Source organism: Bison bison, unplaced genomic scaffold (genome assembly GCF_000754665.1).
Source record: "Bison bison bison isolate TAMUID 2011002044 unplaced genomic scaffold, Bison_UMD1.0 scf7180017864514, whole genome shotgun sequence".
NCBI lineage: Eukaryota > Metazoa > Chordata > Mammalia > Artiodactyla > Bovidae > Bison > Bison bison.
In genome coordinates this window covers 995,112-1,014,384 of record NW_011495067.1, presented here as the reverse complement: position 1 = coordinate 1,014,384, position 19,273 = coordinate 995,112, and the positions used below count along the sequence as shown (strand labels likewise).

The following is a 19,273-nucleotide window of genomic DNA, read 5'->3' as shown; positions in this document are numbered from 1 at the left end:
CTTCATGGCAAATAGATGGGGAAACAGTGGAAATAGTGGCTGACTTTATTTTGGGGGGCTCCAAAATCATTGCAGATGGTGACTGCAGCCATGAAATTAGAAGATGCTTACTCCTCAGAAGGAAATTTTTGACCAACCTAGACGGCATATTAAAAAGCAGAGACATTACTTTGCCAACAAAGGTCCATCTAGTCAAGGCTATGGTTTTTTCCAGTAGTCATGTATGGATGTGAGAGTTGAACCATAAAGAAAGCTGAGCACTGAAGAATTGATGCTTTTGAACTGTGGTGTTGGAGAAGACTCTTGAGAGTCCCTTGGACTGCAAGGAGATCCAACCAGTCCATCCTAAAGGAGACCAGGTCCTGGGTGTTCATTGGAAGGACTGATGCTGAATCTGAAACTCCAATACTTTGGCCACTTGATGCGAAGAGCTGACTCATTTGAAAAGACCCTGATGTTGGGAAAGATTGAAGGTGGGAGGAGAAGGGGACGACAGAGGATGAGATGATTGGATGGATGGCATCACTGACTCAATGGACATGAGTTTGGGTAAACTGTGGGAGTTGACGATGGACAAGGAGGCCTGGCGTGCTGTGGTCCATGGGGTGGCAAAGAATCGGACACAACTGAGCAACTGAACTGAACTGACAAGTGAGACAAAGAATAGCACAGATATAGAGAGCTCTCTCCAACGTGGAAGCCGTGACCGAGGGCAGAAAAATGACAGCAGCTAGGCAGGGATGTGGGCCTAAAAAGCATTTTCGTCTACTTTTGATAGCTTTCTTTGTATACAGTTGCCTAAGCTAATAGGAACACTACAGGAGAGAGAGACAGAGGAAGACTTAACATGAGGAGATGCGTTCCTAGACAAAGATGAACCCAAGGCCCTGCAGAGTTACTGGCTTTGCAGAGGATGAGGAGAAGCGCTTTATTCATTTTGTATATAAATTGCTGTTTGTCCACTGGATGCGAGATTGAGAAAACGGTTTGAAATTAGCATGGAAATAAATTGGCATGTGATAAATGGACCGGTGGTGAGCATTGATAAAGAAAAAATTATTCTCACACTTGTTAAAATGCATAGGAAGGAAGATTATTCTTCAGGACTTGATCAGGGTCAAGCCAAGTTGTTCCTGAACTAAGCAGTGAGGGATCTGTAAGTCTTGATAAGAAGTGGCTGTGGTTTCCCCAAAGCTCAGAGATACTGCCCTCAGAAAAACATTCCAAATCCTATTGCATTAGATTTGGCAACAGACTGTCATCATTTCTCTAACTTGGTTATTTACTGAGTGTATATCCTTTGCATACTCTAACCACCCACCACAGACGCATACATGTACCCCCTTCCAGAGCCAGAATTCAATTGTGGTCCAAAATCAGTACCAAAGGAGATAAGTAGTTGAGTAAATGAATTTATAAATAAAAGAATGCATAGAATTTATGCTTTTGCTATTAAAAAAAAAATCCTTGAATAGGTTTTAATTATAAAGAATTTAGCACCTCAAGGGTTAGTGAAAATGCAAAATGAAATTTTTGTGTTTTTCAGACACAGTACTTCTGGTTAAATAATTCAACTTTATTTTACTCAACATTGTTTCATAGCAACAAATTCCCCTCCCTGACACTTTGGTAAATAATCTGGAATCTTTTAGACATAGAAGTACATAAGGAACAAGAAATTCGTCTGGAATTAATTGCAACATACAAAATAGGTACGCCTTAACATTAGCAAATTCTTTGGGCAAAAACAAATTTGAGAATCTTACAATTAATATGCTCATCTCTTAAAAATTATAATCTCTAGCATGTAGACTCAAAAAAAGAAGAAATCTTGGTTATAAATAGCATGCCTAGAACAGTTCTTTGGCACATAGGAGTCATTCAATAAAAGTTTTTAAAATCATAAAAATTTTCCCTTCTTTGCTATTTATTTAAAATATTTTATTAGGGACAAGTAACTGCTTAGTATACCAGCCTTCTTCCTTTGTACTTCACCTTTCTAAGTACTGTCTTCTTAACACAGAGAAGCTTTGCACAACACATTTTATTATCTACATTTATAAATGGGAAACCACAGGCTTGGGATATTATTAATATCATTTTCTACACTTATTAAAAACTTACTATAAACAAACACTGGCCTATTTACCAAAACCTGAAGAAATCTTCAGGCTCTGCCAAATAACGCTGGGGTAGGGGAGATCATTCCTGGCTGAAAGCTACTCTCTATAGTATGTATATAAGAATATTTGAATAAGGTGTGTGCTCAGTCACTTCAGTCATGTCCAACTCTTTGTGATCCACTGGCTGGTAACCTGCCAGGCTTCTCTGTCCATGGGATTCTCCAGGCAAGAATACTGGAGTCGGTTGCCAGGACCCCCTCCTTGGGATCTTCCCAACCCAGGGATTGAACTCATGTCTCCTGTGTCTCCTGCATTGCAGGTGGATTCTTTACCTCTGAGCCACCGGGGAAGCCCTATTTGAATAGTAAGTTTTAGTTTTTTGGCATTTCTTTAGTAGTCAGTAAATGCATTCACTATTTATGGCTTCACGTGAACTACCTGTTGCTATTAGTGTTGGAATTAATATTTTTGCAATCTTTTCACTATCCTAAGGGGGAAAAAGTCAATTTCATTTGAGAACAAAAGACAAGCAAGAGGTTTTCAGTGTTCAGTGCAAGGATCTGTGTACAGAGTATCATATCCATTGCGCTGATAATGCAGACTTGTCAGTCTACACTGACATGAGAAAGTTGTCTCAAAAATAACATGATTAAAAATGAATGTTTAAAATATTTTCTAAGAGTCTAACTTAGATTTTAATGAAACATATTTGACTTTTTATTTAATTCATATATTTGGTAAACCAGAAAAGTAATTTTTATTTTTAAAAAAAGCTTATGCTACTTGTAATGGATTTTAAAGAATCCATTCTTTATTATTAGAGAAGGAAATGGCAACCCACTCCAGTATTCTTGCCTGGAAAACTCCATGGACAGAGGAACCTGGCAGGCTACAGTCCATGGAGTTTCAAAAGAATTGGACATGACTGAGCAGACATGCACGCATTCTTTTTATGGCACTGTTTTTCAGCACTTACAATAAAAAGGTCAGAGGATTAGGCAAAATTTAAAACTTCCAATTAGTAACTTCTAGTATTAAACTCAAATTTAAATACCTGCTTCCAGGGTTACCTATCTGTGGCACATCAGGTTGGTGTAGACATGGATGATGGGTGACCCGTGGGAAAGAGAATCCCGACCTGACACCTTCACTGAGACATTAGGTAACATGATTTGCTAAGGTTATGTAAAACATCTACAAACTTTTATTCCTTAGAAGGATGCCATTTGATTTTGCAGAATTATTTGTGATTTTTACCAAAGGATGATTTTTAAAGTGATTTATATAACTATGTATTGGACAATTTCTCAAATCTAAACTCTCTCCAGGATGCCACTTAGCCCAAATTTTGTTTTTAAAGCCTTTAAATAATTAGAACATACTTTTACAATTTATAAATTTGACCACAGTGGGTGGTTACCTGAAGGAAACAGAATGATCCACACGTTCACCTGTCCTAATAAATGCCATAATTAGATAAGAAAGATTGCATAAGCAAGTTCCTTTGCTATTTTAGGGGCAGAATAAATAACTTCAGTGACAGATTATTCTAGAGCTTCCCAGATGGCACTAGTCATAAAGAACCCGCCTGCTACTGCAGGAGACATAAGAGACTCCAGTTTGATCCCTGGGTCGGGAAGATCCCCTGGAGGAAGGCATGGCAACCCCCTCTAGTATTCTTGCCTGGAGAATTCCATGGACAGAGGAGCCTAGCAGGCTACAGTCCATGGGGTCCCAAAGAGTCGGACACGACTGAAACGACTTAGCATGCACCATGCAAGCACTTATTCAACTGATTTGATTATACCCTATTTTCAAAGAAGAAAGGAAGAAAACCGAATAATAGTGTAAAGCTCTTTATCTTGATAACTGCTTTATGTTTTTTTGCTATTTTGGTTTCATAGGACAAACATGATTGTATATGACTACTAATATGACAAATAATTCCTTTCCAAACTTTTTAGTTGGTTTCTTATTAAACTGATAATTTAATCATATCATCCTCCCTTTGCTTTATGTTATGAATTTGTCTATGAAAACATACACTTATTTCAAATATAAAATTTTACTTGAACCAGACTTTTAAAAATGACATATGGACAGTTTAAGAAAAAATATGTGTCCCTTATTTTCTAGTTTGAACATTAAGGAATTTTTCTCCCTGCCTTCCCAATATAGATATATTAAACAGCTAATCAGATTTACCTATGATCCTTTTATGGTCACTTCATGAAAATCCAGTAGTATGGTCAAAACTTTCTTTTATGGACTCTTGCCATTCTTTTGATTCTGATTGTGAATATCTGATAAGAGTATATGCTTTTAGGTGAAAGGAAATTTTCCATAATTTAATTATGTGCATTTCCCCATGAATTTTTAACTTCATAAAATATTAAATAAATGCCTACTTTATATACAGCATAGTAATTAACTTAAGATTGTTGTTCAAAGGGACTGTAGTTTTATTAACAGCTAATTTCTACTCACTGGCAAATCTAGGACCACTGCCAACAATCCTAGATGAATGCCATGGCTTTCACCTCTCATTGACTCTCTGGAACAACTCCTAGTGATCACAGAGCAGCAAGAGGAAAACTAGTTTTTACCAACTATGTGTATATAGTTGATCAGAGCCTACTTTCAGTATCATCTCAGGTGTTCATTTCATGTTATGATTCTTATGTTACAGAGAATTGTAGAGTGTGGGTAAAATCCCAAAGCTCTTTCTCATCATGTAACTTCTAGAATCAGAGATCTTGCTTCATCTGGCTCTTGGCACAGTAAGAAGGAGGTGTGTTTTGGCTGTAGGAAGTTTATGCTTGGTTGTAGCTCTGCTTTCAACACTGCACTCTCAGCTTTTATTGCCACAGCATCTCAAAATCTTCCAAAAACTGTCACATGGGTTATAGTCTACAAATGTATACTTGCTGATGATACAAAGGAGTAATTACAGTATTCTCCTAATTGATCCCTCCAAGACAGAATGCAAAGTTGGATGCATTCTTAGATTATGTTAGGCTTTCCATTACAGTTGAATATCCATTAGTAAGACACTATTTTAAGACACACCAAATCCCTTTGGAAAATAAAAGGAATATATTAATATTCAAGAAAATGACCTCAGCATTCTGGAAAACACTGGTGAAGTAAAGATTCAAGAAAGCATTGACAAAGGACCAGCTTTTCATATGGATAGAACTTCTGCTTGAAGGAATTTAGTGTTTCCTTGGTTCAGAACTCATTCTAGGTTGCTGCAGCCTCTTTTACTTCTTGAAAATAAACTATCAATGTGAATGTGCCATGGTTAGCAGGTAATACCTATTCTCAAGATTTTGTTCTTCCTGGATTTACAGACAGCACTATAATGCTTAACAACTCAGTATCTAGATCACTGCTCATTTAGAACAAAATTGCAGAAGGCAGATCTAAAGAAGTTCTGCCCTAGAGCTGGCACAGTACTCAGAGTTACAGTTTGAAACAGTTTATCTAAAACCGTAGTCTCCGTACTGTGCTTCTGCTCCCCAAAGATGGTAAAATGACAAGTAATCCCACTCCCAACTATGAAATGTATAATATACATTCATATTAAAGGTCTATTTGAATCATCACAAAAACTCCATGAGGAAGATACCATTATTGGCATTTATGGGGTAAAATGAGGTTCAGAGGAATGAAATCTGATGTTACTCAATTAAGTCTGTAGACTATACTACAAAGCTACGGTCATCAAGACAATATGGTACTGGAACAAAAACAGAAATATAGACCAATAGAAAAAAATAGAAAGCCTAGAGATAAACGCACACACCTATGGGCACCTTATCTGTGACAAAGGAGGCAAGAATATACAGTGGGTAAAAGATGGTGTCTTCAATGAGTGGTGCTGGAAGAACTGGACAACCACATGTAAAAGAATGAAATTAGAACACTTCCTAACACCATGTACAAAGATAAATCCAAAATGGACTAAAGACCTAAATGTAAGACCAGAAAATATAAAACTCTTTTAGAAGAAAACATAGGCAGAACACTGTATGACAGAAATCATAGCAAGATGCTTTGTGACCCACCTCCTAGAATAATGTAAATAAAAACAAAAGTAAGTGGGACCTAATTAAACTTAAAAGCTTTTGCAAAGCAAAGGAAAATATAAACAAGGTGAAAAGACTACCCTCAGAATGGGAGAAAAGAATAGTAAATGAAACAACTGACAAAGAATTAATTTCCAAAATATACAAGCAGCTTATAGAACTCAATAGTGAAAAACAAGCAACCCAATCAAAAAGTGGGCAAAAGACCTAAACAGACATTTCTCCAAAGAAAACATATGGATGGCTAATAAACACATGAAGAGATGATCAACATCACTCATTATTAGAGAAATGCAAATCAAAACTACAGTGAGATATCACTTTACACTGGTTAGAATGGCCATCATCAAAAAATCCACAAACAATAAATTCTGAAGAGGGTGTGGAGAAAAGGGAACATTCTTGCACTGTTGGTGGGAATGTAAATTGATATAGTCACTATGGAAAACAGTATGGAGATTCTTTAAAAAAAAAAAAGAAATTAGGAATAAAACCACCATATGACCCAGCAATACCACTTCTAGGCATATACCCTGAAGAAACCAAAACTGAAAAAGACACATGTACCCCAATGTTCATTGCAGCACTATTTATAATAGCTAGGACATGGAAGCAACCTAGATGTCCATTGACAGGTGACTGGATAAAGAAGCTGTGTTACATATACACAATGGAATACTACTCAGCCAATAAAAAAGGAACACATTTGAGGCAGTTCTAATGAGGTGGATGAACCTAGAACCTATTATACAGAATGAAGTAAGTCAGAAAGAGAAAAACAAATACCATGTATTAATGGATATATATGAAATCTAGAAAGATGGTACTGACGAACCTATTTGCAGAACAGCAGTGGAGATGCAGACATAGGGAACTGACTGATGGACAGTGGTAGGGGAGAGGAGGGTGAGGGTAAGCTGAATGGACAGAGCAGCATGGAAGCATATACGCTAACATATGTAAAGAGGTAGCCAATGGAAATTTACTGTATGACTCAGGGAACTCAAACTGGGGCTCTGTAATAACCCAGAGAGGTGGGAAAGGGCAGGAGGTGGGAGGGAGATTCAAGAAGGAGGGGATATATGTACACCTATGGTTAATTTATGTTAGGTATGACAGAAAGCAAACCAACATTGTAAAGCAGTCATCAATCAATTAACTATATATATATGTATTATTTTTTTTTAACTTACAATAACAAAAAGGTCTGCAGCCAACATGAATATCTGGATCTTTTGATACTACAGCTTATTTTTCTTCCATGCAAATATGGCAACTAAAATCTAGTGGGAATAAGTAAATTACTCAGTATCAAGCTTTTTTATAACATTTGCCTGTGATAGCTTCTGCTTTTGCCAATGGTTTTTTGGTCTTATAAAATTATATTATTTATTCAGGGGCTCTAGTCCCAGAAGTGGATTTGTTTTAAATCAAATAGTATATCAAAGGCATGGTCTGTGCAGATATAAGAAGAGTGAAGTAAATGAAAGGCTGAAATGAGAGCAAATACTGTAGCCTTCCAACATGCTTAGAGATGATTACTGTTACATATTTATTCAGATAATAAAGCTTTACATTTAAATTTTAAGATATAGAAATATTTTTGTTGTTGTTTAGTCCCTAAATCATGTCTGACTCTTTGTGACCCCACAGACTCTAGCCAGACTCCTCTGACCATGAGATTTCCCAGGCAAGAATACTGGAGTGGATTGCCGTTTTCTACTTCAGGGGATCATCCCGACCCAGGGATTGAACTCATGTCTCTTGCGTTGCAGGCGTGTTCTTTACCACCGAGCCACCTGGGAAGCCATAGAAATAGATAAAGAACATAATAATTAACTTAATCTTACAACTTGAAGAAGATAACTTTTTTGCCACATATATTTTACTCTTGAGAACACATACACACATGCATGCAATCTGTCTAGATATATTGTTTTCTGAAATAAAAATTGTACCTATATGTACATATATGAACAGTGTGTATAGAGGTATATTATATATAAGCTGTGTTTTCTCCATTTTCATAGACTGTATTATGAGCCTCTGTTCACATCTAGATTACATATTCATATCATCAGTTTATAGTGGCATTACTTTCTGCGCTAGTTTCTGTATTGTACGTTATTCAATCAATTCCTAATTATTGTATGTAAAGCTGTTTTTTATATTCACTATCATAGACAGCCTCATGATAAATATGTACATATTTCTGGCATAATTATATTATCACTCCTGTTAGATAGGGAATTTAATTCCAAAGTGCATTCACTGTCTAAAATGGAGCTTGTTTCTAAGGCCTTCTAAGTTGAAATAGCACATTTTCCTTGAATAGCTATACAAATTTATACTCTCACCAGGACTGAAAGGGACGCTAGTTTCCTTCATTTCTGCTGTCAAGTACACATGAATTGTATTTACTCTCTGTGAATATGCAGTTCAAGCACTTTGTCTAGTTTTCTATTGAAGTGTCTGCTTATATCTTCTTAATATGTTCATATAATATTTTAAGAATATTAGCCCTTTTCTATCTGTCATGTGTATTGCCAGTGATTTTTCTACTTTATTGTCTGTCTTTTGTTTAGTGTTTTCTACCATAAAAATAGTTTACATTTTGTTTTCCTGTTCACTTCTAGAAAGGCTTTTTTTCAATCTAAGAGTATAAATAGCATAACTTATTTTCTAGTATCTTTTTCATTTTTTATACTGCATTTTCTCTGTTGTGAGTTTATATGCTTATGTTTTTCTTCTGTTTCTCTACTGGGTAATCAATTGTTTTCTCTTACAGATGTAATTATTTTCCTTTTTAAATTTTAGAGTACAAAAGTGATTTGCCATGAAACTTCACATAATACTTAACTGAAAGCCCTCTTCACCAACAGCCTTCTCAAGCAATAGTTTGGTGTGTACCTTTCACCGTGTCACACAATGTTGGTGTTGTATTGCTCCTTTTGGTAAAGAGAACATTCCTGCCTGTTTCTTGTGAGACTCATGTGATCAGGTTAGGTCAAAACCTGGCTTTGATTCCAGCTGAGTCATGGGGGAAAGTAGTACCCCAGGGCCCAGGGATCCACCAGTTACACAGTCTCGCATTACTCTGGTATTCAAGGGCTAGTCATGCAAACAGGCAAACAGAACCCCACCCATGACATGTTCCTCCAGGTGGCAGTGACACAGATACACCTATGCATTTTGCCATCTTTCTCTTCAGTAGTAATCCTTTCAGATTCTGAAGTGTTGATGATTCTTGAATCTTGTGTCTCATGTGCCATTTTCCTGAGAAAGATATTTCATACACATTTAATTGGGAGACTGTGAGAGGATATTTTGTCACTTTTTTTTTTTTTTGTCACTTTTGTGTAAGCTAAGATCTCCTGTCCACCTGACTCTTGATGTATTCAGTAGAGTAGTATTTTGTATAACTGCCTGGTGTATCATCCTGTAATCTTCAAGAAAACCATGGATTACTATCAACACCAGGCTTGAAGAGATGAATCCATATGCTCAATTCACACAACAGTGAGGAAGAGGGAAATGCTGAACTGCACGGCCAGTTTTATTATCTAATAGGAAGGAACCCGTTTCATAAGCTACTGCCTAGGAGGCTCTGTGATAATGTAAGAAAACTATCTTAGATTATGTTTGTCAAAATGTAGTACAAAAATCACCTACATCAGAATGACTTGGAGTGTGGTGGAAAGACTTTCATTTTAACTGTATTTTGATTTTTAAAGCAAATGAATGAATTTTGTACTTCAGAAATTAGAAAGGGAAATCTGTAAATTGTTGGAATGTAGATTCCTGATGTCATACAAGATACCTGGCAGGGGAGGTAGGGGGCAAGTAGCTGCATTTTTAACACCTCTTTGAGACTTAATGTCCAAAGTATTTATTTCTATAGTTAGACTTAAGATGGGATAATCATGGAAATATAAAAATAAACATTTGATGATGTATTTCACTTTGCATATAAAGTTAAACAATGTCCCATTTACCATAGTTTCGAGGTATAATTTAGAAAAAAAAATGTATTTTTTTTAGATATGGTAACTACTTCAGTATAACTTGGAATGTTCTATTTAATTGAATACACCAATATAGACCGTTAACTAATTAGCAGAATTCATGTTCTCTGAGCTATTGTAGCATGTCTTTTTACTGGCAGAATAAATCTTGATGATCAGACTTTTTGGAAATACTGGAAGGCTCCACCAAAATGTAAACCTTATTGTGATTCTGTTATTAAAATCAATGGGATCTTTTGTTCTAAAATAGTTTTCATAAACTAAAATTCCTAATTTCAAGCATCCTGCTTAATTATATTTTATTGGTGTTAATTACTAAAAGTGAAACAAAGAATTATCATAGACTGGATTTTTATCTAATCTTATTTATGTTGGAGGGTAATAGAAGCTTAGATAACTTTTAAACTTACACATTCATCAACTTTGTAAAACAATGAGAAATAAAATAAGCTACTTTAGAAATTATTTTAAAAATTGTGTCTCAAAATTTTCTATCCTAATGACCAAATGTGTATTTTATATTTTAATTGTGATATTTAATTTAAATTGTGTTATTGATTCAAATCAAAAGATGAATATAATTTTACCAAGAAAAGTTAAGCAATTTGGGGAAAATAAATAATATTTTAATAGAAATCTATCATGTATTTATATATATATGCACATATACATATTTATATCAAACAAGCCTGAAGGTTTTCTAGTGCATCTGTTTCCTTAATCTGAGAAGTACTATGTTGCATTCTTCTTCCACAGGCTTATGCAGGCAAAGAAATGGAGGAGCAGCTGCGGTCAGTGTCCAGTGTGGATGAACTCATGACTGTGCTCTACCCTGAATATTGGAAAATGTACAAGTGTCAGTTAAGGAAAGGAGGCTGGCAACATAGTACAGAACAGGCTAACACCAACATAAGGACAGGAGAGACTCTAAAATTTGCTGCAGCACATTATAATACAGAGATCTTAAGAAGTAAGTATGGGAAAAGAAAATATATAATAAGCTTCATATGTCAACCCAGTGCAAATTGCTGTTCTGATCCTTTAATTTCAGCATTTGTAGTACTATTGAATACCTTTAAGGCCAAAAGTAAAACAGAAAATAAAGAATTATTTTCCAAATACAGAACTTTAAGATTTCACTGTGAGTGGTTAAAGTGGTTTCTTAAAAAATAAAGACAAGTGCATGCATATCAGCACACTAATTTTTTTTTAATTGAGATGATACCCCATCAGAAAAATTTTAAAACATACAAATTTTATACACTATAACACTTCAATCACTTAAACATTCTATATCACAAAAAATAATTGCACATAACTTTTCTTTTGCTTTGGATATAGAAATGTTTACTTTCCACATCATCCAAAATCATCTTGTCAACTGCTATTTGTTTCTTGTTGCTTTGGATGGAACTTAACTTGAGAGCTAGACTTTGGTAAAGTTAGTGAGACATCTCTAAGCAGCAGTCACAAAAAATTATGGTGTTGCACAAAGTGGCATAGACCCCCTGGTGGTATGTTGTTGGGCTACTTAAAAAATAACTCCTTTCAGTTGTTAGATATTAACTGATATAACGGTTTGAGATTGCAAATTATTTTGAAAACAAAAGCAAACAAAATGGCTTCATGACTGAATAACCCACAGTTTATATCTTTTTTTCCTAGAAACTTTATATTAGGGGAAATAGGAGAAAAATAAACTAGAACATGTAAGAAGTACATCATCTGTAATGAGGTCTTTAAAGAGTCAACAGTGCCATAGGTAAAACACCAACTCACTGGAAACAGAATTCCAAGAGAAAGCATGAAAGGAATAGGAAGTTTTGACTTCCCTGAAAAAAAACTTTGTTCAGGATACATGTCCCAGTTGCTAGAAAATACCTTCTCATTTCAAGTAGCTATCACCAAGACATGGTCACCAGCCTAAAAATGAGTTTCCAAACCAAAGCCATCATCTCATTCACAACTCAGTTTAAAAAGAGAAATTAAACATGTTGTTTATATTTGTTTTGCAACATTAAAAATACTACATATAATAGCAAATGAGCATGATTCTATCTCCATGGGTTTTATAAGCATCTACATGTTAAATTTTCAGGGATCTCCCAGGTGACTCAGTGGTAAAGAATCCACCTGCCAGTGCAGGAGCCAAGAGACAAGGGTTCGATTCCTAAGTTGGGAGGATCCCTGGAGGAGGAAATAGTAACCCACTCCAGTATTCTTTCCTGGAAAAAAACCCATGGACAGAGGAGCCTGGAGGCTAAGTCCATGGATTCATAAAGAGTCGGACATGACTGAGCACACATGGACAAGTAAAGTACTGTAGAATCTATTCTAATTGTCTTATAGAATCTATGATATTTGTACGGTAGAATTATTCTAATTGTAAGGAAGCATAACACTAATGTAGCTTGTTACATGGTACTAGACATTAGTGTTTGTTTGTTTGTTTTTTTAATAGAAAATACCTTTAGCTGCTCTGTTAAAGACCATATCCTATTCCAGCTCACAAGGCAATGTAGGATCCCGTCAACTATTTCTTTAAAGTATTATATATCTAAATCTTAACTCTGCAATCCATTGTGAGTGACTTCCAACTGCTGTGGGTTTTTCCACTTTGGCATCTGAGTAACTTACGGCCTTCCCTGTGACCCGACAGGTATTGATAATGAGTGGAGAAAGACTCAATGCATGCCACGGGAGGTGTGTATAGATGTGGGGAAGGAGTTTGGAGCAGCAACAAACACCTTCTTTAAACCTCCATGTGTGTCCGTCTACAGATGTGGGGGCTGCTGCAACAGCGAGGGGCAACAGTGCATGAACACCAGCACAAGTTACCTCAGCAAGACGGTAGGTGCGCGGCTCCGGCAGGGCACTCCCCGGCCCGGCTTCACCTCTGCTCCCTTTCAAGGAGCCCTGGTTCAGGGACTTCCCAGAAGTCCAGTGGTTGCAACTCTCCGCCTTCCAATACTGGGGGCGTGGGTTCTGTCCCTGGTCGAAGACCTAAGACCCTACATGCCTTGCAGCCAAAGAGCTAAAACATTAAAAAAAAAAAAGAAGCAATATTGTAACAAACTCAATTAAGACTTTAAAAATGGTCCACATCAAAAGAAAAAGATTTTTAAAATAAATTAGCTCAATTCAGAGCTGCTTCTATTGTCTGTGAAGAATGAAGTTAATTTTTCAATAGTTGTGTTTTTGATGAGAGACTGTCACCAAAAAAGTAACTGATACTTTGTGAACTCTGTTTATATAGTGGCATCAAAGCCATGTTTTAAAAATCAAATGGAAAAACTTAATGACAGTATCATATTCTCCAAAAGGTAGTATTGATTTTTAAAAGATACTTAAGATTAAAAATAATGCTGTTTTTATATTCAAGTTAAACTCTTATTTAAAAGGAATTTTGGTATTCTGAGTCTGATGAAAAAAACATGTTGACTTTTTTTAAAGTTACAGAAAATAAACATGAGGAATTTAGGAATTATTGTAAAATACATTTTTTTAATATCTTTAGTTGTGTATATTTAAAAATATTTCAGTCAAGTGGTGTGATATGCGTCCTAGACAATATTGTTTATTACTGTGGTACTTCATTTAAATGAAATATCAACTTGCATTGATTTTTTTTTAAAGGCATAGATACACCAATTGAGTTTTCCAAAGAATAAAGGGCTATGTCTCTTTTAAAATTAGGATGATATGCAATACACTCTAAGGATAGATTTTAGAAAAATTATTTTACCAAATAAAACAAAATGTATCTATTAAGAGCTCATAATTTATCGTTTTAGAACTGCCTTATTGGATTTAGTTGATGAAATTTTATTTTTTAAGTGCTTATATCATATAGATTTGAATGACAGCTGTTTTAGTATTAGAATTTTATTGTTCATTTCTGGAAATTCCTGTTTTTTCAATAGTTCACTTATTTACTTGGCGAAAATAAGTTAACGGTTGACAACATCCAAAGATATTTTTCATTACTTAGTTCAGTTCAGTCACTCAGTCGTGTCCGACTCTTTGCGACCCCGTGGACTGCAGCATGCCAGGCCTCCCTGTCCATCACCAACTCCCGGAGCTTACTCAAACTCATGTCCATTGAGTCGGTGATGCCATCCAACCATCTCAGCCTCTGTCATCCCCTTCTCCTCCCACCTTCAATCTTTCCCAGCATCAGATTCTTTTCCAATAAGTCCTTCACATCAGGTGGCCAAAGTATTGGAGTTTCAACTTCAGCATCAGTCCTTCCAATGAATATTCAGGACTGATTTCCTTTAGGATGGATTGGTTGGATCTCCTTGCAGTCCAAGGGACTCTCAAGAGTCTTCTCCAACACAACAGTTCAAAAGCATCAATACTTTGGCACTCAGCTTTCTTTATAGTCCAACTCTCACATCCATATATGACTACTGGAAAAACCATATAGCTTTGACTAGACGGACCTTTGTTGGCAGAGAAATGTCTCTGCTTTTTAATATGCTGTCTAGGTTGGTCATAGCTTTTCTTCCAAGGAGTAAGTGTCTTTTAATTTCATGGCTGCAGTCTCTATCTACAGTGACTTTGGAGCCCAAGAAAATAAAACCTCTCACTGTTTCCATTGTTTCCTCATCTATTTGCCAGGAAGTGATGGGACCAGATGCCATTATCTTAGTTTTCTGAATGTTGAGTTTTAAGCCAACTTTTTGACTTTCCTCTTTCACTTTCATCAGGAGTCTCTTTAGTTCCTCTTCACTTTCTGGTATAAGGGTGATGTCATCTGCATATCTGAGGTTATTGATACTTCTCCCAGCAATCTTGATTCCAGCTTGTGTTTCATCAACCCCAGCGTTTCTCATGATGTACTCCACATATATAAGCTAAATAAGCAGGGTGACAATATACAATCTTGACATACTCCTTTCCCCATTTGGAACCAGTCTGTTGTTTCATATTATTGTTTCATTACTAATTCCCCACAAATTCTTCTACTGTGTGTTAATTAGAGAGTGTTTTAAATGAATCTGGTTTTACAATGTCTCAAGCTTTATAGAGTAACATTAATGATTACTTTAATATTTACATTAAGTAATTCAAAATATATCCTTTAGATACCGATGCCCAACATTTTGTGTAAAGTTCCTCAGTCAGGCTTTTTCTCTGAGACATCAAACAAACCCCAAACACCACCACCACCATAAAAAGCACCTTCTAGTTTTCCCTCTTACTGCATGACGTCATTTCTAGTCAGAAAGAAGGAAATCGTCTCTAAGGGGACTGTCACCAAATCAGATGTTAATGTGTTAATTTTATCCCCTAAGTGTCTCGAATCCCCATGTCCAGCACCATGTCTCTCATCCAAAACGCTTCTGATTCACTTTCCGACTTAGGAAACACCATCCCCCTTGCTCTCCCGGCTTCCCCGTCCCTGCTTCGTAACCATCCTCTACACCGCCCCCGAGGATATTTTCAAACACATAAGACTGATGCTATCGGTTTCCAGAGTAAGAGGCCTTCAGCGATTCCCAGTTGCTCCTACAATGAGACCAAATTCTCTATCATTACCTCTGCCTTCCTCCACCGCATCCTCTAACACGACTCTCCCTTGACCTCCCTCTTTCTAGTCCCTGTGTTCTCGGCTTCCTTCAGTTCCCCCTCCACCCTAGACCTTTGCACACACCTCTGAGCCGTCCTGGCCTTCTAGTCTCCTCCTGCTAAGATCCAGCTCCTCAGACCTCAACTCAAGTACCGCGTGGCTCCAGGAAGTCCTGGGGGAGATTTTTATGACTGGTTTACACTCAGTATTCTTGAAAATTCTTTGTGGTTTCTAATACTTTTCTTTCAAAGCAACAACTATACCTTATAATAATTGAGTTCATAATATAGGGTCATTATTATTTGATTAATGTCTATCACCTCCACAAAGGGAAGAACAGGTCTGTTTCATGCATTGATCATCCGGGTGCCCACCACAGAGGGAGTGCATACCCCCCTATAGGACCCCCAAAAACCGTGGACCCTCTCACCAGAAAAAAGATGAAGATATAGACACGTCCACAGCACTAATCATCCAGGTGCCCACCACAGAAGGAGTGCACACCCCCTTATAGGAGCCCCCAAAAACCATGGACCCTCTCACCAGAAAAGAAATGAAAATACAGACACACCCACAGCATTTGCCCTACAGTTTTAGGGAGTTGGTTCTCTGACCCTTAATCCTTAAGTGTTCAATCAGACTTTAAAACAATTTCTTAATGTTTAATAATATTAAAACAGTTGATTAACTCACTTGTGTAATTTTTAAGTGATTCTTTTACCAACCAAAAGTGTACACTATAAAGTGCAGCTCCATCTTTTTTTTTTTTCTGCAGTTCCATCTTTTAAAAAGATCTATTTCTTTAACAAATTGAAAATAAATTTTTCCTTTTTTTCCCATTTATATTTAATACAAGCAAAAGTCAACATTCTATTTCTCTTACTATCAGCTTACTAAATATGTGTTTACATGTGTGCTAAGTTGGAGTCCCTTAGGTAAAAGTCTGAATTTGAGAAACAAAAAATCAGTTCTTTGTTAGTAAGCAAAACAAATATATTTAGTCTTCAACAAACCATTAGTAGTTTTCTGTGACCACTGCATATTTATTCTCTAATTAGGTCACTGGTCTAATTAGGTCACATATTCACCTAATTGGTATCAAAGTGAAGGTTTTTATGTACGGACAAGTATTAACACAGCATACAAACTGCTCTGCCATGTTGGAGGCCTTAAAGGGGTTTGCTGCTAAGTCACTTCAGTCGTGTCCAACTCTGTTTGACCCCATAGACGGCAGCCCACCAAGCTCCCCCGTCCCTGGGATTCTCCAGGCAAGAACACTGGAGTGGGTTACTATTTCCTTCTCCAATGCATGAAAGTGAAAAGTGAAAGTGAAGTCGCTCAGTCGTGTCCAACTCTTCGTGACCGCATGGACTGCAGCCCACCAGGCTTCTCCATCCATGGGGTTTTCCAGGCAAAAGTACTGGAGTGGGGTGCCATTGCTAAAGGGGTTTAGGCTTCAGAAATTCTAAGTCTCCAGGGCTAAGAGCATTTAGTGCTAAGTTTAAGTGCTGCTGCTGCTAAGTCGCTTGAGTCTTGTCCGACTCTGTGCGACCCCATAGATGGCAGCCCACCAGGCTCCTCTGTCCATGGGATTTTCCAGGCAAGAACACTGGAGTGGGGTGCCATTGCCTTCTCCAGTTTAAGTGCTATGTTTAAGTAAAACAGAATTTGATCCAGTAGCCTCAGTACTTAAACATCAAACGTGGTATCTTTTTCCTGGAAGAAAATTAAGTCTACTTTATATCATATGGAAATAGTTCTGGCTGTATTTCACCTTCTTTCAAGACCACAGAATTTAGGATTATTTTATAATACATTTATGATGTTGTTACTATTCATTTTACCCGCTTCCTCCCTATTATCTGCTCACAAGAAAAACAATCGGAATTTGCTGCACCATTTTAGAAGTCTGTCTGGTTTATTGTTGTTGGTTTATGTTGTTTTCCCATTTTGTTTGGATCCTTTTCAATAGACTTGATACTTACAATAATCACTTTTCACAGTTCTTATAAATTCTGATCTGAAAGCAGCAGTTTTTAACTGTGTAACTATAAATAGTAGGGTAGTTTTCATTTTAGTACTTCAGTTTTTAAAAGATTTTCAGGAGTTTACAATTAAAAATTTGAAGTCAGTTGGGAAGGAGGCACTTAGTCTTCTAGGTCCTGCCATGGGCACCCTCCTCTGATTGCACATGCTCTCCTTCCTCAACTTCTCTCTCTGCTCTTCTGGGGATCCCTCCCCCAAGTCTTCACCTCCACCTCATACTTCTCTCGTGGTTTCCCCACAACCTACTCAACCTCCTGACTGGGCTTCCCCCAGACAGTCAGAGTCAGTCTGATCCCATCCTATCCCATCCCTCACACACCAGATCCCATCCTATCCCTGCCCCCAATCACATCCTCACAAATAAGTAAATAAATCTTTTTCTTTCTTCAGTATTCTCAGTCTTAGTAAATAATGCCATTCTTTTATTAGTCCATTGATCTGATTTTTCTTCCTTTCACTAAAAGCCCAATACCTTTCCAACATCTCTGGGATCCGTCAGTGCCTTCAATCTGCTGACCTCACCCTGGTATGGACCACATCCATCCATTACCAGGACCATTACGCATGGACCAGCTGCAAACTGATGTCAAAGCCCCCTTCCTTCTTCCCTTCAATCTCTTTGCCACATTATAGCAGTGTTTCTTCTTTCTAAATGATAAATCTGACACTGCTCAAAACTCTCCAGTAACATTGCCTATTGACACTGAGCCAGCATACAGCAAATGTGTAGGTAAACTTGTCTTTGTGTTTGAAACATCTCCTTACACACCACTCCATATCCCCACTTGTCTGGCTAATTTCTACTCATCCTCAAGCCTGGACATAAATGTCATCTTCACAGCATCCTGTCCTATGCTTCAGTAGCAGTCTTTATTGCTCATCCAACATAGCATCATCACCTTACGAGTCAGATCATTTTACTTCCCATGCTCTAAACCCTAAGAAAGCAAAGACTGTGTTTGGTTATCACTATGGGGCATAACAGTGCAGTAGTTGGTACACAGTAAACACTGGGCACTAAATAGAATGAATCCTTAGATTAAAAGGAACAGATTTGAGGTCAAAGGTAGAGTTTTAAATAGGCTGATTTTGAATCATCTGAGTGGTAAGTAGGTGGAGATACCAGAGGAATGCTGCCAAGTCGCTTCAGTCATGTCCGACTCTGTGCGACCCCATGGACTGCAGCCTACCAGGCTTCTCTGTCCATGGGATTCTCCAGGCAAGAACACTGGAGTGGGTTGCCATTTCCTTCTCCAACCAGAGGAATATTAGGCACATAATTTTAGAATCCTACAGCAGTGATTGGATCTTCAGCTATAGATCTGGGAAGAAACCTCACATTGATGACTGGTTTTTTGGAGCCTTGATGTGGTTGTTACTGCTTAGAGAATTCTCATATCAGGAGGGACGATT

General features: G+C 37.1%; 1 protein-coding gene across 1 annotated transcript in view; it reads left to right on the top strand.

Moving 5' to 3' along the window:
• The window catches only part of VEGFC (vascular endothelial growth factor C), a gene marked incomplete at its 5' end in the record, with an annotated part of 84,789 nt that overhangs the window by 45,546 nt on the left and 19,970 nt on the right, over positions 1-19,273 (top strand). Inside the window, 2 exons of the mRNA XM_010829924.1 lie at positions 10,996-11,209; positions 12,899-13,089. Coding sequence (XP_010828226.1) covers positions 10,996-11,209; positions 12,899-13,089 — 405 coding nt within the window. The remainder of the gene's footprint in view (positions 1-10,995; positions 11,210-12,898; positions 13,090-19,273) is intronic.